The following is a 20090-nucleotide window of genomic DNA, read 5'->3' as shown; positions in this document are numbered from 1 at the left end:
TGTTGTATTGCATCATGCATAGAATCGTTTGACATGGCCGAGCGTAGCACAACAGGATTTAAGCCATTTAACCCAATTTCATATGCAATAGCATTCTATGAATATAGATACTCTGTATAGCCAGTTTACATTCTGAACACACTGCTGCAGTTCACTTTTAAGACCTTTGCAGATAATTCATTTGCTTTTCAGACCGAGCTAGCTGGTCTACGTGGTCATCCTGACCGTTCATGTTTTAAAGAACGTAGTAGGTTTTAGGTAACCCTTTTTGTCAAAATTTCTGATTCTGTTTCCCACACTAGGTATTATATGATGCTTCTGCATTCCTTGAGAAGAACAGAGACACTCTTCCTGCTGACATAGTGGTGGTTTTACGAACTTCAGAGAACAAACTTCTTCAGCAGCTGTTCTCTAGCCCATTAACAAAAACAGGTATGTTCTGCACAGCTTTGCTAACATTGTAACTTCTTCAGCTACCTGTTCCTCTCAAACTCTTACTTGATTCTGGACAAATTTTTTTCAATAATTTTATCATATCTCCTTTCCAGAGTGTTTGTTCTCTGATTTCAAGATTTAATTTCCTGTCATGAATCTTGTGCAGCAAGATTCTTCCCTGACTCCAGAGAAAGGGAGATTATCAGATGTGTAGGGCAAGAGGTCATTCTCAGAGCAGGATAAAAACATGGGAGTTTCTAGTTCTTAGTCCTTTACTAAGATCAGTACTCAGTTGGTAGATTCTTGCGTACCATGTCTTACAGTTCATAAATCATGTGATATAGATCAAAGTGTTTTGGAGGTAATATCCATCTATTTAGAAGCACTGATGTAATACATAGTTTCTTACAAATTATAAAAGCCATATACTAATAGGCTAGAAGAAATTCTGTTGATTTAAAGCTTGTTGACTTTGACTTACATGAAAGTGCCAGATCTGTAGCTAAATAAAACAGCAAGATGAAGTTTGATTACTCCATGGATAGATGCCAGAATGCCAGTACCATATGCAAATGATAGTTCTGCAGTATTCATGCAAACAAGCCAGCAAATGAATACTTCTCTCAATACTTTTAAAGCATCTTTTTCATAATGGGTGAGAAAAATATGTAATACTAAATCTAAATACAGTGGATTGTACTAGATTGCAAAATTATTGTGAGCTAACATATGGAGATGACGTATATTTAGGTAGAAATACTTGGTAGATGCATTCAATAGTGCTGGATAGGCTTATTGTACATTGGCTGTAGATGCAATTCTATGCCTGTGCAGCAGCTCTCTGTCTTGAATTTCTTGACTGTCAGTACCCCATTTGTAGCATCTGGTGATGCTTATAACCTCTCTTGACATTTCTGTGTAGAAAAAGAGCATCTGGAGAAAAAATTATATTGAGCTTTTTTTGCACATGTAAAATTGATATCGTAATATCTGTTTATATACTACAGAGGATAGGTTCCTGTTACAGGGTCATTTTCCCTATAATTGAAAGGCTTTCGACTACCCCGCCTCAAATTACACTTTTAGACGTCCTTGAGAGGTGGGGATCCAGTAAGGAATCTGCTTCTCCTTTCAGCTGTAATGAGTTTAGATGGACAAGTATATAGTTTATGGTGGAGGATTTGTTGGTGCCCAAGTGGGGAATAAGGATCTTTCTGTCTATTACTACTCTACATTTGAGTCTGTGTTAAATTGATAAAAGAGATTCTGATCAAGCAAAGCAAGAAAGAAAGCACACACATGGTCAGATGTGCCTCCACACCACTCTTGACCTTGGAGCTATTGTCAGAATGTTATCAGTCCAAATTATTGCAAATATACTTTTTATTTTATTGCTATTTTTACATCAGAAGGCTGATGCCTTCATGCAGATTCATCTTTTTCTGGCCTTACAGAGTTATTTTCTGTTACAGCAGCACTAAACTTGAGTATTTTGCCTGAGATGCAAAGAAGATTTAGTAAGAGATACTTCTCATTGCAGTTAATGTACAGTTACTACGCTGGTGTATTTTACAAGAGTGTATTTTACCTTTTTTTAGGTCTCTTACATTCTTGTTTCCTATTCACATTAATTGAATGCTTTCTCCCTCCATTTACCTTTCTGTGAAGAGCACACAGCAAGTTAAGTGTTTTCTGTATTTGTCAAGTTGATACAGGACATCCTGATAAAGAAATTATTGAGCATGTGCTTATGTGCATGGTGTTATAAGAATAGCTTAAAGCTCTTATGTAATTTATATTTTTAAATAGCCTTTGTGATTTTGCTCTTCTTTTCCAACTGTCTGATACAATTGACATTCACATCTTGTGTTGGGGCCTCTTTGTTCTAAAATCAGATTGTTGCCAGGTTTAGTTTTGGCAGCTTGCAAGATAAATGAAAGGTTTGGCTGAGAACAGAAGGCATTGCTGGCAATGCTACTTCATCTGCTCAGTGAAGAAAGATAATGCTATTCTTCTAACTTTCTACAAAGATGCTTTTGTAAATAAAAGAATACTGAGTGTGTATGTGTCCCATTGTACTCTGTCCCTGTTTCTTAGCCCTCTTCCCTCCACTCAACATGTGCTTCATTCCTAAAGAAAACCAGAAAAAATACAGATTAAGTTTCATAATCTTGGTACAGCTTTTGTCAATTTTGGTCAATTACTGACTAATGCAAAAGTTAGTAATTTATATGGAAGCCATATTCTGTCTTTCCAGGTAACTGTGACCTGAAATGGGCTTTCTGACAGTATGTGTGGTGTTTTGTTTGAAGATGAGTGGCAGCACATTCTCACATCTGCTGGCAGCTATCTCTGGAATGTGCAGCGTAGGTGGGTTTTGCCAAGCAGCGGTCTCCCATACGTGTCGCAGCCACTGGGTGGTGCTATCCCAGAGGCGTGAGGGAAGCGAGGCTGAAATCGTGCGTTTGACAAGAACTGAAAATGTAGTTCTTTAAATACCAAAAAGAACAAAAAGATGCCTTTCCCACCCTGAGATGATCCTCTGTTTGAAGTATATTTATATAACTGTCATATCTTCCCCTGTCAAAAACTGAGCAACATAAAGAAAATAAATACTAAAAAGCTAAAATCTTTTACTAATTTAAGAACATATTAATCCTTGTAATTTATCAAGTACACTTATCCCCTCTCAAAAAATGCTTGTATTTCACAGTAGCAGTCTGTGCAGTTTAAAGGGACAGAAATTAACAGCAGAACTTTAAACATACATTTGTAATAGTAATTTATCGTTAATAGAGTTTGCAACTATGAGACATATGAGACATTGTCATATGAGACATTGGAACATAAACATTCTGGAATTAATTTTCTAGCATATACAGCTTGCTTTGTCATCTTTCAGTGGAAATTTAGTCATGTTTAGTGTGTTTTGAAATCTACATTTTCTAGGGACCTTTAACTTCAAAATTGAATGAATGTATTCTGATTTAACCTAACAATTCTCCCACCTGCTTCCATATCTGTCACTTTTTTCTATAGACCCAGCTTCTTGTGCTGCTACTACTGTAGATGAATATGCATGTTCCCATTTAGATAGAATATATTTCTGATTGTCTCTGGGTTTAGATTATCACTGTTGTTGCTAAAGCATCAGAGAGAAAAGGAATCACATGAAGTAGAAAATAGAGTCCCCTTGTAAGAACAGAGGATTTTTGTTGGAAAAATTAAGGACAGCCTTGGCACATTCACCATTGAGGAGTCAGACCATTTTGCTCACTGTCCTGATATTCAATAATTTTTGCAGCATCACTAATAAGAGGTGGTACTGTTGGATTACTTGGGCAAAGCACCCCTGGGGGGTTTTGAGACTGCAAGGGTTTTATCTTCTTAGAAAAGCTTCATCACAACAAGATCTTCTACTCTTGAAACACAATCTCTGCAGACTTTTGTCCTTGCCATGACTCAGAGACCTTTAGAACTTCGAGAAAGTTATCTTCTGCAGGGAGGGGAAACGGAAATCCTCCAATCTTCTCACCAGAAGAGTAGAGATACTGCAAAATATCCTTGTCCTTGCTCTGAGGATCAGTAGGGGTTTTGCTTGGCTACAGAGAAGAGATACAAGCCAGAGAAGACTTACTACAGCAACATCATATCTAATAATTTTAGTAGCATTCGGTATTGCTCACAGATTAGGGTAATGGATTATCAATATATCATTGCTTAAAAACACTCCTTGTATGTGGTGCCTATATATTTAAGCATAAATATAATATATATTTAAGCATAAATATAATTCTCTGTCAAAGAGAATTGGGATGAGAGTTTTCACAACTGGGATAAAGGGTTTGGTTAATCATGTTTTAACAAGGTATTTTTTTTTTTCCAAAGTAGAATTTTTTTCCAGACACAAGTTATTTATAATTCACCTGTCTAAAGGTCATTTCCCCTCCTCAATATTGATTTTTTAGTCTGTGTTCTTTCTGCCTTTGAGTCTCTAATCTTGCTTACAAACCTTTGATAAAAAGTAATTATAAATAGTGTATGTTTGTTTACCAAACCAAACAACTAACAGTCCATGTGCTAAGGGAGAATGTGAAAAAATGTTTTAGTGTGCACACTAAAGAACAAAAGAACTATGGCCTTTTGCAAAATCACTTCAGAGAACTGCTTTTCACCACTTCTTGGTGACAAGAGTACTATGTTTAACTTGTGTGTAACTTGTGTGTAACTGAGTACTGTCTTTAACTTGTGTGTAACTGTAATAGCATGTGATTCCTCATGACGAGTCAGAAACGGAAGGAAAGAGATTTTCTTGCATTTCAGTCCCATGAGCAGGTACTACTGGGCATACATGGAGTGTAATCTTGGCAAGTCGAAATCATAGGTGCTTTGCCACTGTTTTCAGTAGAACCTAGTGGGTTTGAGCTGTCATATTTGTCACTGTGCACTCCTATTGAGCACAGGCCCTTCCTCTAGCAATAAGTAGAGGTCTCTTGGTTTGGTATGTGTCATTCACTGAAATGCAGCATATTTCCTTTTGGGTTTAGTGTATTTTTTTTCCTCTTAATTCCACACATCACAATAGAACCAAAGGCTCAAATGCATTTTAGTTTTACTAATTTATTCCACAATAAAATCTTCTTATAATGGTACTTTTGTGTTAGTTTTTTCACCTTTAAGAGACCAGTCACTCTTAAGTCAAATGAATTGGAAACAAAGTCATTGTAATTACAGTATCTCTACTTAAAAATTAATCAATTTATATTTTGTAAGAAGTTTGGTAAAGTTAATGGAATCTGTGTATTTCACTCAGGACATGGAGGCTTTCATACTTCTAACTGGTCTGTATGTTAAAAACACAAAAATAGTTTTTGCTCTGCTACCAGTGAGCTGTATGTAAAGAGAGGCTTTAAACCACAGCTGTGCAGTATAAAGTCATGAACTTTACTGGGTTGCAGATGTGGGACATCAGTAAATTCAATTAATTGTAGCTTAACTGATTTTGGGAGGTAGAGTGTTGAATTACTTTTAGAGTTCTGCACTTGAGCATTTTGCAGCTCAGTGTTAATTTTTCTTCATGTCCTAAGGTTTTGCATCATAGGACAAATGCAGTACAGATACTCATAAAACTTGCTAGCAATAGGATCCAAAAAATGCTCTGAAATAACCCTAAAAATGGAGCTCATCTAGAAACAGAGCCATCTATCAGATCAAAGTTAAGGTCTCGGTCCTGCTAAAGCTTTATATAAAGCATAACAATTATTTACTGTTGAGAATAACTCCCTATAAATAGTGTCAGTGAGTCTCTGGAATTGCACATGGCAGTAAGCACAACAGCTGAGAATTGTCAAGTTAGATTTACCACAATAGTGTTTGGTAAAGGGTGTTACCCAAACAGAATTATGCTGCTTTTTAATATGAGACTTCACAGATTATATTGTACTGAAAATGAGCAAGGGGGCATAGATTTTTTTTTTTTGTCTACACTGCTTGCAAATTGAACTCTAATAAAAGTAGAAGTGGACAAGTTTAAGAATAGATTTTAATTAATTTACTGATTTGATTTATAATAGATCAACCTCTCTAAAACAAATCTTGAGAATAGTTTTTCTATACCTTTTTCTCAGAAGAGATACCTTTCCCAATTTTCATGTTTCTGGCCTAACTTCCCAATTGTATAATGAACATGATTTCCCAGTAGTGCATAGTAATTAATCTTAACACTGCATTATATACTAATTAAATTCAAAATCTATTGATATTGAGGAAACAAAAGATGCATCATATAAAAGATGTTTCTGTTTTTAATATTAACTAGTAGACTATGGGATTTCACTGTGCACCATATACAGAATTTAAATAGAGAAATATTCAGAGAACATGATACCATTGTTTTAATGAGTAGTTTACTTGACAGTTTCGATAGGCACAGTGTGTTGTAAGGTCAAACAAACTGTGTCAAAGATGCACAGTATGTCATTGGAAGCATTCAGTAGCTCTGAAGATCAGATCCTAGAGGAGCATTATATTTAAATTTCCTAGTGAGTTTTCAGAGCAGATAAATGTCTTGAATATTCAGATAATCTTATATTTTCATATGAATATCCATGATGTTTTTTGGTGTGTCCTTAACAAAGAATGTGTTTATATTTCCCACTCCTTCAAAATAATTGCATTAAGGGATTAATATATCTAAAGGATGAATGTAGTGGGTGGAAAATAAATCTCTGAGTCTGTGCTAGAGCTTGTATATTCATTTCAGAGTATTTCATGCAGTCTTACTATGATTTTGACTTGTATCATTTTTCTTTATTCCTTCACCTTACAGCAAGCTGTAAAGGCCAGAACTTTACTGAATAAGCATTATCTATTATTATTTGACTTTGTCTTCCATATTCCAGCCTGACTTGTCTTGATGCAGGAGTGGTTAATTGAGATGCCTGGATAGAGATCACAGTGTGTGACAAAGAAAATGTGTTTGTGGATATTTGTATGAATGAGTATTTATTTCATTAAGAAGGGAGATACAAATATAATTAATGTTTTGCTTTACCGCAGAAGTAACTGATTTTGTATCAACTGTGATAATACACAGAAGTGCTGACATCCAGGGGAGCAGTGGTTCAGTTGAGAAGCCTTTGAGACTTGATTAAATTAGTTGTCAACATCAAGAATGCCTAGATTTCAGAAATGGGAAGGTCTGGGACTTTTATAAAAGTTCTGTAACCTTGTTTCATCTTAAATTAACACTTTAAAAAGACAGTTCTTGCCTTGAAATTTCAAAACCTGGTTTTGACATCATTTTTTAGCCTGTCTAGACTTAGGATCTTGATGACTGGGGAGAGTGATAATCATAGTGAGGTCAGAGAAAATGTTCCATAATTTTTTCCATTTGTTTTCAGTTTCATCTTTACACCTGAATTTTTGTCACTGCATTCATTGGGAATCTTCACTGGCTTTAGTATGATTTTGACCAGACTGTGTATGCATGGAACAGTTTCAGCAGCAGGTCCTGAGTGATGGAATATATACTGTAAAATTTTTAAACATTGTATGGAGAATTAACATACTCTGGATATACAAGCAAAGGGCTAGAAATCACAGTTCTTGACTTCTCCTGGATTTCCTGTTTGTTTACTGTTGTTGTAGAAACTTACTTTAGCCTAAAGTTAAACTAAGCACTGTGAAGCTTTATAGATAGAACAATGAGATAACTATCATGTTCTTTATAATCATACTTCTACTTTTCTGGATAAAGCATTTATGATTTGGGGGGAAAAACTTCTGCATAACATGCAAAAGAAAATATATCAACTACATAAAACAATGAGGGAGACTAAAGCTGAATCAGAGCATAGGGTAACTGTATTTCCAGCCTGTGTATGGTTTTAGAACTATTCTTCCACATACCTCTGGAAAAAGAAATCAACTTGTCCAGCCTGAGTAGATGTAAGTAGAACAAGGTTATTTTGACCAATGCTAAAAATCAGTGAAGAATTCCTCAACAATGAAGTTTCACAGAAAATTCACTTCTGTAGTTTTTTTCTAATCTCAGTTACAGATGTGGTACAGATAGCTGAGCAATCTGCTGGGGCAGCAGAAAACCTCGTATTGATGGAAAGGTACTGTCCTGACAACAGCAGTGTTCTGTCCTGTGTGCTCTTCCCCAGAGAATTCAAGGTTTGTTGTACTGAGCTGATTACATACTCATACATTAGCATCAAACTGTACACTACAAGAGGTATGTAAGGAAATTGCTAAGGACCATATCTGAAAGAAATGGCCTGTGTCTTCTGACAACATATAAATCATAAAAAGCTGAGCCAGTTGGTTCTGTAATGCAGCAGCTGGAAGCCTGACTGGATCAGGCTGTGACCAGCCTCTCTTCAGCCAACCAGTTGGTTGGGTCTACAGCTAGCCAGGCTACAGACCTAACTAAAGAAAAGGGTGAACATGAAGCAGTAGAAAATTGCAGTATTGTTTATACAAGAACTTTTCTTTTTCCAAACCTTTAAAGTGTTTTTTATTTTTGTCAAGGTGCAGCATCAGGTAGTTGGCACTCACTGTACTTAGTGTGCCACTCCTATCCTTAGTCCTGTGTTTGGACAGAGATGCCCAACCTACGCCCTCCTGGCTGTGGCCAGATAGCAATCTAGTCCCTGCTCTGCCACTCTGTTTTCCAGAGCTACATGATCATCCCCTGGCCTGTGCCCAGGAATCTCTTTATCATGTTGTAAGGCTATATTTTGCCTACTGTCTGTAAGTTTGGTCATGTCCCAGGACTATGAGAATTGCATAAGGTTTGCTTGTATGTCCTATGACCACATACTGTGCCCATGATAATTCAGAAAGGTCTGTGTTTCAGTGAACATACTCCCAGTCTAGTAGATGAATACGCATTTAGTTCAATTTAGCTTGAAAATTAGGCATGTTGCTTAAAGCAGCAGTTAATACTCAAGGTTATGTTAGAAAAATACCTTGGGCAGTCTTATTAACTAGTTTAATTAGTACCATAATTTGTTCTTCTTTAGTAGGTAAGGATAAAAGTTAAGACCTTTCTTACTGACATCATACATTCACAGATCTATAGTATGTATAGATACTGTGTATGTAGACATGTACAGAATACAATAGGCAGTTTGACCTTCATTTCGTCTCAGCTGCTGTCAGTGTCTCTGTTCCCTTCCGCTCTACAAGAAGCCTACTAAAATTAAAACAATACTTCAACATGACAGTGGTGATGCTTACAATCAAAGTTTTATTTGTTGCTCTAGGCATGGTGCTGTGTATTTGCCAGTGTGTGTCTTCCTGATGTGGGAAGTGACCACTGAAGTGCTTGCAATGTATGCAATAGAAAGCATAACTGAACTTATACTCAGGTTCTCCAATCCCAGTCTAGCAATGTAGTTTTTAGTTACCTGTAAATATGATTGGTGTCTACTTCATGCTAAAAAGACTAAAGAAGTCCTTAATCTAATGGAGAATCAGTATCAGAATTCCTCAGTTCACTATGGATTTTTCATCTCAAATAATCTGGGCCAGAAGCAAGCAGGAGAAAAAATTTTTCTCCTGAAGCAAATATTCGTAATTAGATTATTTCCAAGTGGGCTTCACTATTACTAAGCTTTTATGCTTTTATGCTGATTAGATTCTGTTTGGTAATATGTATCTGATTTTGGAAATGCTATGTATTTGGTTTATTTTTAATAGAAAGTAAATTAATGGTCTTTTGAGAAGAAGCAGTAGTTGAGATCTACATGTATTGATAGTTGTGCTCTACAGACAGTATTTTTATAAATACATTTGTGTGTAAAATGTGTAGTATATGAGAAAATTGGATTCTTAGCTTTTTTATTGCACAAGATTAGCTTAAATTACTTCCAATGACTCTCAATGACTCAAAAGAACAGTGTTTTGATAGACAGAATCAAATTAGTACCCAATAAAAAAAGTACATGTATTCATTTGTAGTTGAGCTAAAAGCTTAGCCTTACAGTAGCAGAAGATAAAAACGCATTATGGAGATAAGCAGTCAACTTCCTTTGGCCAGATAAAATGTACTGAAAGGAAAGACAGAGAAGAATCTGTGTATGTCAAAGACATTGTCTGGCTCTGTACCTCTTCTAGAGTGTGAGTGCTTAGCTGTGATTAGAAGTAATGTCAATGAAATACAAATGCATTGTAGCATTTCTGACCATATTATACTGTATCTAAATGGTGTTTGAAGTAACCCCTTTCTATCTGAACTAGAAGCATGAAAGAAACTAATAAAATATATAATATTTGAGGGTAAGGAAAAAGCTTGTACTTGCCCTCTATATAATAGTAATATCCCTGGTGCAACATGTACAGTAAGGTGACAATTGTCATTAGGTTTTTTCTTGGTAAGTCATTTGCACTTCACAAACTGAATGTTGTTTCAAAGCTTAACATATTTCTTACCTGGCATGCTCTTACTTTGGGAGGAGTGATCTGTTGCAGGCATAACCAAAATGAGATTATAAATACAGTGCTGATATTGCTAATATTTGCTTGGTACTGCTTACAGTACCCATCACCTAAGAATAAATGAAGCACAAACCATAGGTAACATCAGAACATCCAGCCAAAGTGTGTATTTTTCCTAATTAGTACATAAAGTCAACAGCCAGACAAATAATTAATTCAGCCAGATCATACAGTGAGTAACTACCAGTAAGGCAAATGAGAAGCCAGGAATGCTGACTAGTCCTTTTTGAGATCTGGAGACCACTGCCAAAGTCCAACTTGAAAAAAACCCACATTTCTTCTTTGTGTGTGATGTAAAGACTTTAGAACTTCTCCTGCTTGGCTTTACATAATAGAAGAGATGCAGTTCTTTGCTAATACGGTCTTTCTCACCTAGCTGAAATGAGGCTTCGGTGAAGAACATTTTTGCAGAGTTGTGAGATCTTCTAAACAGCTTCAAAACTAAGGGAAATTTGCTGAGCATTGACACTGAGCTTAGCCAGGGAGTGCATAGATTTTGTGCTGCTACTTCTTTTTCCTGTGAAAACTCTAAGACCATTTCACAAACTTTAATGTCTGAAACTTCTCAAATCATCAAAGCGAATGCTTTAACTTAATTCTTAATTTTATTGAACAGAGGAAAAAAAGAGAAACATTAGGTCTGACTGACTCCTCCATTGTCACAATGAATCCCAGAGACCTTAGTCTCTCATCCAAGTGCATAGGTAGGAGCCTTAATTGTTCAGATGAGCAGTCCCATTGAAGTGCATGTGAGTAAAATTAAATATGTACATGTTTAAAAGATTAATCCTAACTTTAACCATTAACTTTCTTTCCCCTCCCTCAAAAAAAAAAAAAAAAAAAAAACCAAAAAAACAAAACAAAACAAAACAAAAAAAAAAAACCAACCAAAAAACAAAACCAAAAAAACCCAGAAAAACTAAATCCCCAAAACATAAGACAATTTTGAGAGGATTTTATATTACTTAGTTTGTTTATTTTGTGGACTTGGATTTAATGTAGGTAGCATTTGGTTTGCAGGCCTGTAATTTGTATTTCGTCTATAATTTTGACTATATAATTGATGTGAAGCTGGATTTCTGAAAAGCACAGTGCAATCTTTCACCCTTTAACCAGTTTAACCTTTCAAGAAACCCATGGCAGTTCAAGCTACCCATGTTATTATCTATAAACATTTGTTCTTCAAATACTGATGCTTTTAACAAAGTGGATTAACATTTAATTATTTTTGATGTGTTAAGGTATATATTACCTTGTAAATGAAACTCAAATGCAGGGATAGGTACCAAATTTTACTGACTGTGAACACCATGCTAACCCTGGGTGAAACATTTTTTATTATGTAGACTAATTTTCAAACCGCATTAATTCTGTTCATTAGTTTTAATGGCTTAAACACGTTAAAGATTGGTAGTTCTTTTTCCTGAGCATGAGCTACACGAGATAAGTAATTCAGAAATTTTTATTGTAGTATCATTCTGTGTTTCAGCTGAAAAAGAAAATCCTAGTAGTATTTTTTCCATGGATTCAATGTAATGCTACAAATAATTACATAGGAATTCACTTGACACATGAAATAAGCACTGGTAAGAATCCATTCCTAGAAGGAAATAACTACTGAACAAAGGCATGATAGGTAAAGCATTTCTTTTATTAAGCGGGCACTTAACACTTCGGTGGGGGTTTTTTTTGGTTGGTTGGTTGGTTTTTTGTTTTGTTTTGTTGTTTTTGGAGAAACCTAATGCCAGCAGTGAGCATGGTGAACCTTGAGCAGCTATAGAACCATTCTAAATTTTATTTCACTATTATAGTTTTTTAAGTTGTTACAGAATTCAACAAAATTTTAGTAATTTTAAACAGTCTGATTCAAAGTCCTTTCTTCTCCCAACTCTCCTCTTTTATCATGTGTTATCAGTTCTTCAGTGCAAGGCTTTTAAGCTTTAGACTTGCTAATCTGAAATTTAGCCAAAAACAACCTTTCCAAGCTATTTTAGCCAAAAAAGGACCAAAAGAGTAATTTCTAACATACAAAAGTAGCAAAATCGCAACTGGGAGAAAAATTATTTCACCATCTACTTGTTCATTAAAGTCCTCATTTTAACTTTGGAGAGATACATGTATTTACAGTATGTACCATGCATGTGCATCGATATTCAAGATTTCCCAAACAGTTGTGTTTCTCATACACAGTATAATATAACATACACAGTATAATAGCCTAAACCTTTTCCAAAATAGTGGGCATACCTTGTGTCCTGGACCATGATTTAAACTGTCAGGGAACATATGATGTTAAATCTGGAAATGACATGCCAGTTTTGCAGTATTGTGTCAATACCAGTGCCAGCAGCTTAGAAGATAAATGCTTCTTTAAATGAATTCGGAATGTTGGAATGACGAGTGCTGTGTTTGAGTGCTGGCCTCCAGATTATTTTCAGGGGTTTGGTATTATTCTTGTTCAGAGGAAAGTAAGAGCAAAAGTTCCTTTCAGTGTTACAGTGGACACTGGATTTGCTCCGCTCTCTTAGGGAATTATTATCAGCATTTGGGTTTCTTTACCGGCAGTTTGGTGTTCTTGGTTTTCGTTTTTCCCATCGCGCCTCCTTACTAGTTATGTAATACACAGTTTAGCAAAACTCTGAAGACTGTTTAGAGTTACTGCCTTTCTGTAAAGCTAACAGCTAAATACTGGAGTTGATGCAAACAAGTCATTTAGCATCTGAAAGAAGTGTTAACACTTTATTTACATTTAAATTAAAATAGACACTTATTTATGTGTTCTGGTTCTGAAAGGTGTGTGGTACATCTGCAGAGGCCTATTGTTTATTCATGCTGTAAATCCTTTGAAATGTGTTAAAATGCTTCCCACTCATTATAAAAATCCTGCCACCCATGGATTAGGGCTTTGATGTCACCAATCCTGCTTCAAAGGGTTCTTTCAATGCTATTAATCACAGTTTAGCCTCTGAAGATATAGCCAGAGAAAACATTTGGACATCTTGTGCTAGACTTGCTAAAACTTTGAAATATACAGAGTGTCTTGCATATGCAAGTCCGATATCACTTCCTCTCTCTTCTCCTAGGCTTTATTTTGAAAAGCTATTTTGTGATGACTTTGGCTTTCTACAACTACAGAAGAAAAAGTTTAGGACATGTCATACCTTACATTTTAAAAAAAGGCACAAGTCTTTCGCTTGACACCACAGTGTATTTTTGCCAGGGAAATTGAGTCAGTCTTTAAAAACCCGGAGTTACAATAAGATTGAGAATTATATGTCAAAAGGTCAAAAAATGGTGCTGTCTTATCATTTTCTCATCTCTCTCATTAGTTTGTGAGTTTAAAATACTGTCTTAACACTTGAGGATCCATGTGATTTCATAGAAACAAGATTGATTCTGTAGTCTTTTTGCTCTTTGAAATCTCAATGAGTCACAGAGAAATTGATTACTAGTGATTGAGCTGTATGCCTTTGTGCTGTCATTGTTTTCATCAGCTCAGTAGCTAAGGTCAGTGACATACCACCTTATCACTGACTTTTTCCTCCCCTCTAAATCAACACTTCACTCTGTCATGCCTGTGCTGAATGCTCTGCAGGCACAATTGGTAATGAGAGGGGTGTGGAAGAAGTGTGGTGGTGTCTGCTATTTTTAGTACTATTGTACAAACTGATTTTACACAGTAAAAATTTTTCCCTTCTAAGCTTCTTGAATAGTTTTTGCAGTATGAATTTCTTTGTTTTGAACAGGTAATTTGGCACAAGCAAGAGCCAGAGTGACAGCAGCATCTCGGTCTCTGCCTCCGCAGCTCAGTGCTGGGCGTATCAAGGTCAGTAGTGTTCCCTTTGAGGACAGGCAGTTGTTTATAAAATACTACAGTGAGACTATGTACACAATACTTTGCTGATGTGGGTATAGAGTGAGGTTCTTACCAGATAAGAGTCTGCCTTTATTGCCAGTAACATGCACCTTGTCTTGGAGCATGGCTTCCAGTTTTAGTGATGAACCTATTGTAGAATTCAGTGAAGAATCAATCTACTACTGATTAATCTTTAAACCTTTGGAGTGGAATCTGTTACATCAGTATCAATAGTCCTCTTTATTTCAAAGGGGTCAAGGTTTTCCTCTGACAATTTTGACCTAGAAAGAGGTCTTGGTAAAATTTGAATATGTATTTAACAGTATGAAAGGCAAAATAATTGTTAAAAAAATCCATTTCTTTTTTATTCAACGTGAAAGTGAAAAACCAAGAGATGTTTGTGACTGGTAGGTAACTGGAAAAAATTACTCAGCCAAATCACTATTCTGTAAAAAGAACTGTAGAATTTAAATGCTGCTGAATTTTGCCATGGAAGTATGTAGTATAACTGCAAAAAGATGGAATAATTTTATGGCAATTAGTAGGATTACAACTGAGTACACTTAATTTGTAAGGAAACATGTTGTCCCTTGAAGCTGATGGTATGTATCTTCCCTGCTTCCTAAGTGGTACTTGTTAGAGTTAGCTTAGTTAAGGTTTGGGGGTTTGGGTTTTTTTCAAAGCAAACAGTAATAAATTCTTAAAACAAGAGTGGTAACAGCAACTGTTCAAAAGTCTACAAAATTTTATGTTTTGGGGTTTCTATTTTTTCTTGTTATCTTCTAGTATTGGGAGCTCATGCTCAAACATCAGTGTGGTGATTTATGTCATCCAGATGTCTATGTCCTTCACTGTACCTGCAAATACAGATGTGGATTTCAGACTATTATTTCCTGTCTGGTGTAAATACTTTGAGTGCTGAAGGGTGGCCTTTCCAATTTTCTTGTGTTACATGCACATTGTCTTCTACATCCAGCTATATTCAGCGCAAGCTTTCTAAGCACGCATTTTATTGATACAGCAGGATTGTAATAGAGCAGTTCACTTCCAGAGCTTTACTAAACACAATCAGTTAAATAAGTACTGTCTAGGTGGGCTTAACTCATCCTTCAAACTTTTTAAAAGGAGCTAAAAGAAAAGACATGCAGAAGGGCAACACTATTCAGAAAATGTTAATTTAAATACTTTTTAGATTAAAAATACCTATTAGAATTTTGTAAAAAACCTAATTAATACAACTTCAGGAAACATATTTTAAATTATTATTTTAAAATTAGTTTTTAAAAATCCAAATGTAATCATTTTGTTTGGAATTTGGAAGTTTTTTATCATTATTTAATTTAAGAAGGTTTTTGCTTACATATTTTGTGGTTTTATAGTATTTTGTACCATGCAAGCAGCAGGTGTGGTCAATATGTGGAAAGTCATCATTTCGAGTGACTTCATAAGGTGACATGGTGTCATAAATAATTCTTTTAATATTGTTTCAAAACTATTAGAAGGAATCTTTTTAGTGATGAAACAGTTTGACTTCTGTAGGTCAGGCTGTTTTCCATTACAGTTGTAATTATATGAATTCATATTGTAGGTCACTATGGCTGTCATGTAAAAATGTGACTTAATAGTTGAAATATCTTCATTTTTGTTTAAAAAGAGAAGCTAATGATTTAAAATATGAAGTACCATGACATTCTTATTCTTATATCATGACATTCTTTTTATGTTCTGTCACTTTCTAACAAGCCAGTTGTAAGAAGGCTTATTGTCTGTTGTACATGAGGTTGTTGCCCTACCATAAAATTGTGTGGCTTCATAGACAAGCAGTGTTGTACATTAATGAGAGACAAAACTTCTTTAAAAGTCTTACAAGAAAATCCCCTCAGCTTCAGGGTCTATCACAATTTTTCTAAAGAAAACTTCAAATGTTCCTTGTCAAAAAGATTTGGAAATGGATTCTAGTTCTTACATACTGCACAGATCTGAATTTACAACTTCATTCATAGGAAGAGAAATCTAACAATACTGCTTTCAGCCTAATTTTCTGAGAAAAATTGTTTTACATCTCCTCTGTGACTGTTTCTGACCATCTATCTTTCTGTGCATTTGTTCCCTTTGCTGCCCCAAAAAAACCTGAAACCAAAACACAACTCTTTTGAGCCCAGCAGCCTGTTGTAAACGATATTTGATAGAGTGGCAGTCACAAGATAGTAAGATTCTACAGTTCTGGTGAAAATAAGCACCTGTGAAAAGGAGATGATACTGCCCTGTATTGACTGGCAGATATATGAGATATGAATATAAGAGGTTGTGAGTGGTCAATCTTCAACAACATCACTGAGTCTCTGCTTTTCTAGACATAGAAGAATCCTATTTAGAACCTCATATTCATTGGCATTTGGGCTCAGATGAGTCCTCAAACTATTTGCTCTTGTTCTTTATTTGATCTTATTTATAATTAAATTGTGTGTCTTTTAACATTAAATATTACCAGTTATTCTGAACTTACTGTCAGTGCTCACTGTTATGGCTTTTGTCTTCTACCTGACATTTACTAGAGATTTAGATAACAATCCTCAGAAACTAGATGTCTTTCCAAGATAATCTTGAAACATTCCCATATCCTTCCCCATGGGCATGCCTGCTGTTTGGATTAGTTCATTGATATTTACTTTGTCACATAACCTCTTAAGATGCTTTATTGTTACCTGTGCAGATAAGGCTTTTTTCCTGGAATATATTACAGAGTGTTCTGTTAACAAACCGCATCTCTCTTTTTTAATTATTTTTTCTTTTTTTTTCTTTTTTTTTTTTATGTATACCAATGCATGTATGCCACTCTGGGCCAGAACATCACAGATTACAAAAATATATTGAATTTTTTATGGTCATCCTTATTGAACTCTGTCTTCATTTGTACCATATGTGTTCTGAATCTTGACCTTACTAGCTTTCTTTTGATTTCTTCCCCAACACAAAATCCATTTTTTATCTATTATTACTTAGCGCTTCATTTCCTTTATATTTTGCATGCAGTCTCCTAAATACCTCCTGAAGGTAAGAGTCTCAGTTACTTTATTGAGAAGTGTAATCTTTCAGCAATTATTTTAGTGTCCAGAACATTAAGTCAGTGAGTGTTAGACATGATTGTATGGAGCAGAGTCCGGGAAGTGTAGCACAGGTGCTGACAAGAGCATTATCCGGTTTATACAAATGCCACCTGGTCAGAGCAGATGGTACACTGCCACAAAGTAAGTGAATGCTAAAGTGCTGTTAATGCTCCATGCAAACAGGATGCTGGTTAATTTTCTTTAATTTTGTTGAGCTGTAATGTAGCAACACAATCTGCTTATTATGGATAACCACAGTTACACTCATTCATAAATTCTGGTTTCATTTTGATAAGAACAGCTGTACTAACAATATAACTAAAATCTATAAGGAGCAGTATGTTCACTGTCCATGTATTTCCTCTAAAAATAACTCTTCTGCAATGCTGAAAAAGTGGTATGCTGTGGCAGTTCAGAAGGATAAGATTGCTGAGATTCTTGGCATCAAAATGGCAATATAAAGTAATTAATAGTAGCCATAGTAGGAAAGGGAACAGACTTACATGTTCTGAGACTACCTACTTTGTTTACCACTCATTATCCTACAATATTTTTCCATACATGAGCAAAATGACACAATTGAATTTACTTCCCAGCTATTACAAATATGATAACTCTTCTTATAGATACAAATCCTGTTGGAGTTCATTATTGTGGCAATAAAAGGAATACTTTTTAAAAATCACTTCCTAAAGTATTGCACCTTGACCGCTGTTTCAGTGACTATTATACTATCATAAATCTAGAGTGCTCTTACACTATGAAAAAAAAAATTCAGAATGCTTAGAGACCTCTCCAAAATCAGTGTGTGTACTGCATCTGTTAGAAGCTGGCCTTGCTATCTCTGATAAAGTATTCTGAAGTACTCACACCTGAAGGAATGGCTATAACAAAAACTGAACCCAGCTTTCATAGGCAAGGTGGGGTGGGTCTGCAGTGTTTCTGGAACAGTCCTAATGTCAGAGTTTTGTCTTCCAGGTTGACACAATGGAGGTTATGCGGCATCCTGAGGAAACAACAAACATGAAGCGGCAAACTATGGCTTCCTATTTTAGGGTACAAAAATTAAAATGAAAACAAGCATTTTGATATTAAGGCCGATAGATATATGTAAAATATTTGTGGGTTAGTAAGATCAAAGAGCAATATCAGAGAATTTTTTTATTCTGTTACAAAGCCTCTGTAGATTTATAAATTTTTTTTTCTTTTTTCTCTTTGTTTCGTCATACTTGTATTTTTGTTATTTCATTGAGTACATTGATAACAGAATCTAGAGCCTAGACTATTTTCTGTCTAAAATGCTAGAGGTCTAGAACAGGTCTCGTTATAAACAGAACGCCAATTTTGTGCAAATAAAATAGATGCTGTCACTAAAGTCTTCATATTTTTTCACAAGCTGAGGCATACATACCTTTAAAGATTAAGATTTTTCATTTATGCTAATAAGTAAAAAACAATGCATCTTTTGGAAGTGCTGTTGTAAATCACAGAGGTTGCCATTTTATCAGCAGTAATCCTGTCTGAGGTAATACACATTTTGCTCAAAAATGTTGGAACTGGAAGCTTAGGAGTCAAGAAAGTGCTAGTCCAAGAGTCTTGGTTACTGTTTTTTTCTTGCAGTTATTGCAAAGTGGAAAAGTTTTCAGCAGTTGGCTCTTGGGCTGCACTTGTGCCATGCAGAATAGGGACATTCACAGAGTTGTGCTAACCAATGTGAGTCAAAGCTTCAAGCTGTGTAGGAATACCTGATCAATTTGTTTTGTAGAATAGTGTAAGGAAGGGTGTAGAGGAAGCTGGTGTATACTGAGATGTTGCCCCAGTGTGGAGAGTGCAAGGACACTGATATTCAAACTTGTCATACAGCTGTGCACTTAGAGTGGTCTTGCACAGAACCACACAAATGCCAGCTCTGTAGGAACTGTAAAAAGAAAAAAAAGTGTAATGGGGGAGTGACTGTGGAAGTAGACCGTAATACATGTGCAACCTGCAGCAAGGTGACGACAATCAGCTTGGAATTGTATGTGATTTTGAGACACATATGGTTGTATGAGATTGAACGTAGTTGACAACACATATTTACTGTACAACAGCTTAATGAGGTGAGTATGGAACAGGAGTATCAATATTCAGAGGAGTCAATGGAAAAAAAATGTATGCTCTGATCAAACGTTTTTCATTTTAGTTTAAAATGAGACAGAGTAAATTGCTTTGTATGTCTAGGGTGGATAGAAAAAGAAGTAATAGACCTACATTTCAGTGGCAAGATTTATGTTAGATGCTAAGAACTTCATGAGTAGTCATGATAATATAGCAGTTGAACAGATTTCTAGGGAGACAGTGCAGTTTATATTCTCAGTGATTCTGAAAAATTAATGTAACAGAGATGTACCTGAAATGTTAAAGATACATCTAGTGTTCTCTGTGGACAGAACACTGAACTGATGACTTCTTGCAACCCTTTCCTGGGTTCAAAAATTCATTTGCTGTGAATTTCAATGATTGTTTCATGGTAAAGCTTGTCTTTCTGTTGGGAATATTTGATCAACCAAATGTGTCTACAGTAGAATTATAGTTAGGACAATTTTCAACTTTTTTTTTTTTTAAATGGACATTCTTCAACTATGGAAATGTGATATAAGGAGAAGAGAAAAGTGTAAGAAGTAAGAAATCAGATTCAGAATATT

At 35.4% G+C, this 20090-nt stretch overlaps 1 protein-coding gene across 12 annotated transcripts in view; it reads left to right on the top strand.

The window, feature by feature from the left end:
* The window catches only part of MYO3B (myosin IIIB), a 230947-nt gene that overhangs the window by 101243 nt on the left and 109614 nt on the right, over nt 1-20090 (top strand). For all 12 annotated transcript variants that reach the window (XR_008431755.1, XM_053947139.1, XM_053947140.1 and 9 more), the window contains 3 exons: nt 303-432; nt 14190-14269; nt 18385-18462. Coding sequence is in view for 11 of the 12 variants with exons in the window: in XM_053947139.1 (XP_053803114.1) it covers nt 303-432; nt 14190-14269; nt 18385-18462 (288 nt within the window). In the remaining variant the exon portion in view is untranslated. The remainder of the gene's footprint in view (nt 1-302; nt 433-14189; nt 14270-18384; nt 18463-20090) is intronic.

This window comes from Vidua chalybeata, chromosome 7 (assembly GCF_026979565.1).
Source record: "Vidua chalybeata isolate OUT-0048 chromosome 7, bVidCha1 merged haplotype, whole genome shotgun sequence".
NCBI lineage: Eukaryota > Metazoa > Chordata > Aves > Passeriformes > Viduidae > Vidua > Vidua chalybeata.
The sequence above is the reverse complement of the archived record's forward strand: the minus strand, read 5'-3'. Positions and strand labels throughout refer to the sequence as shown.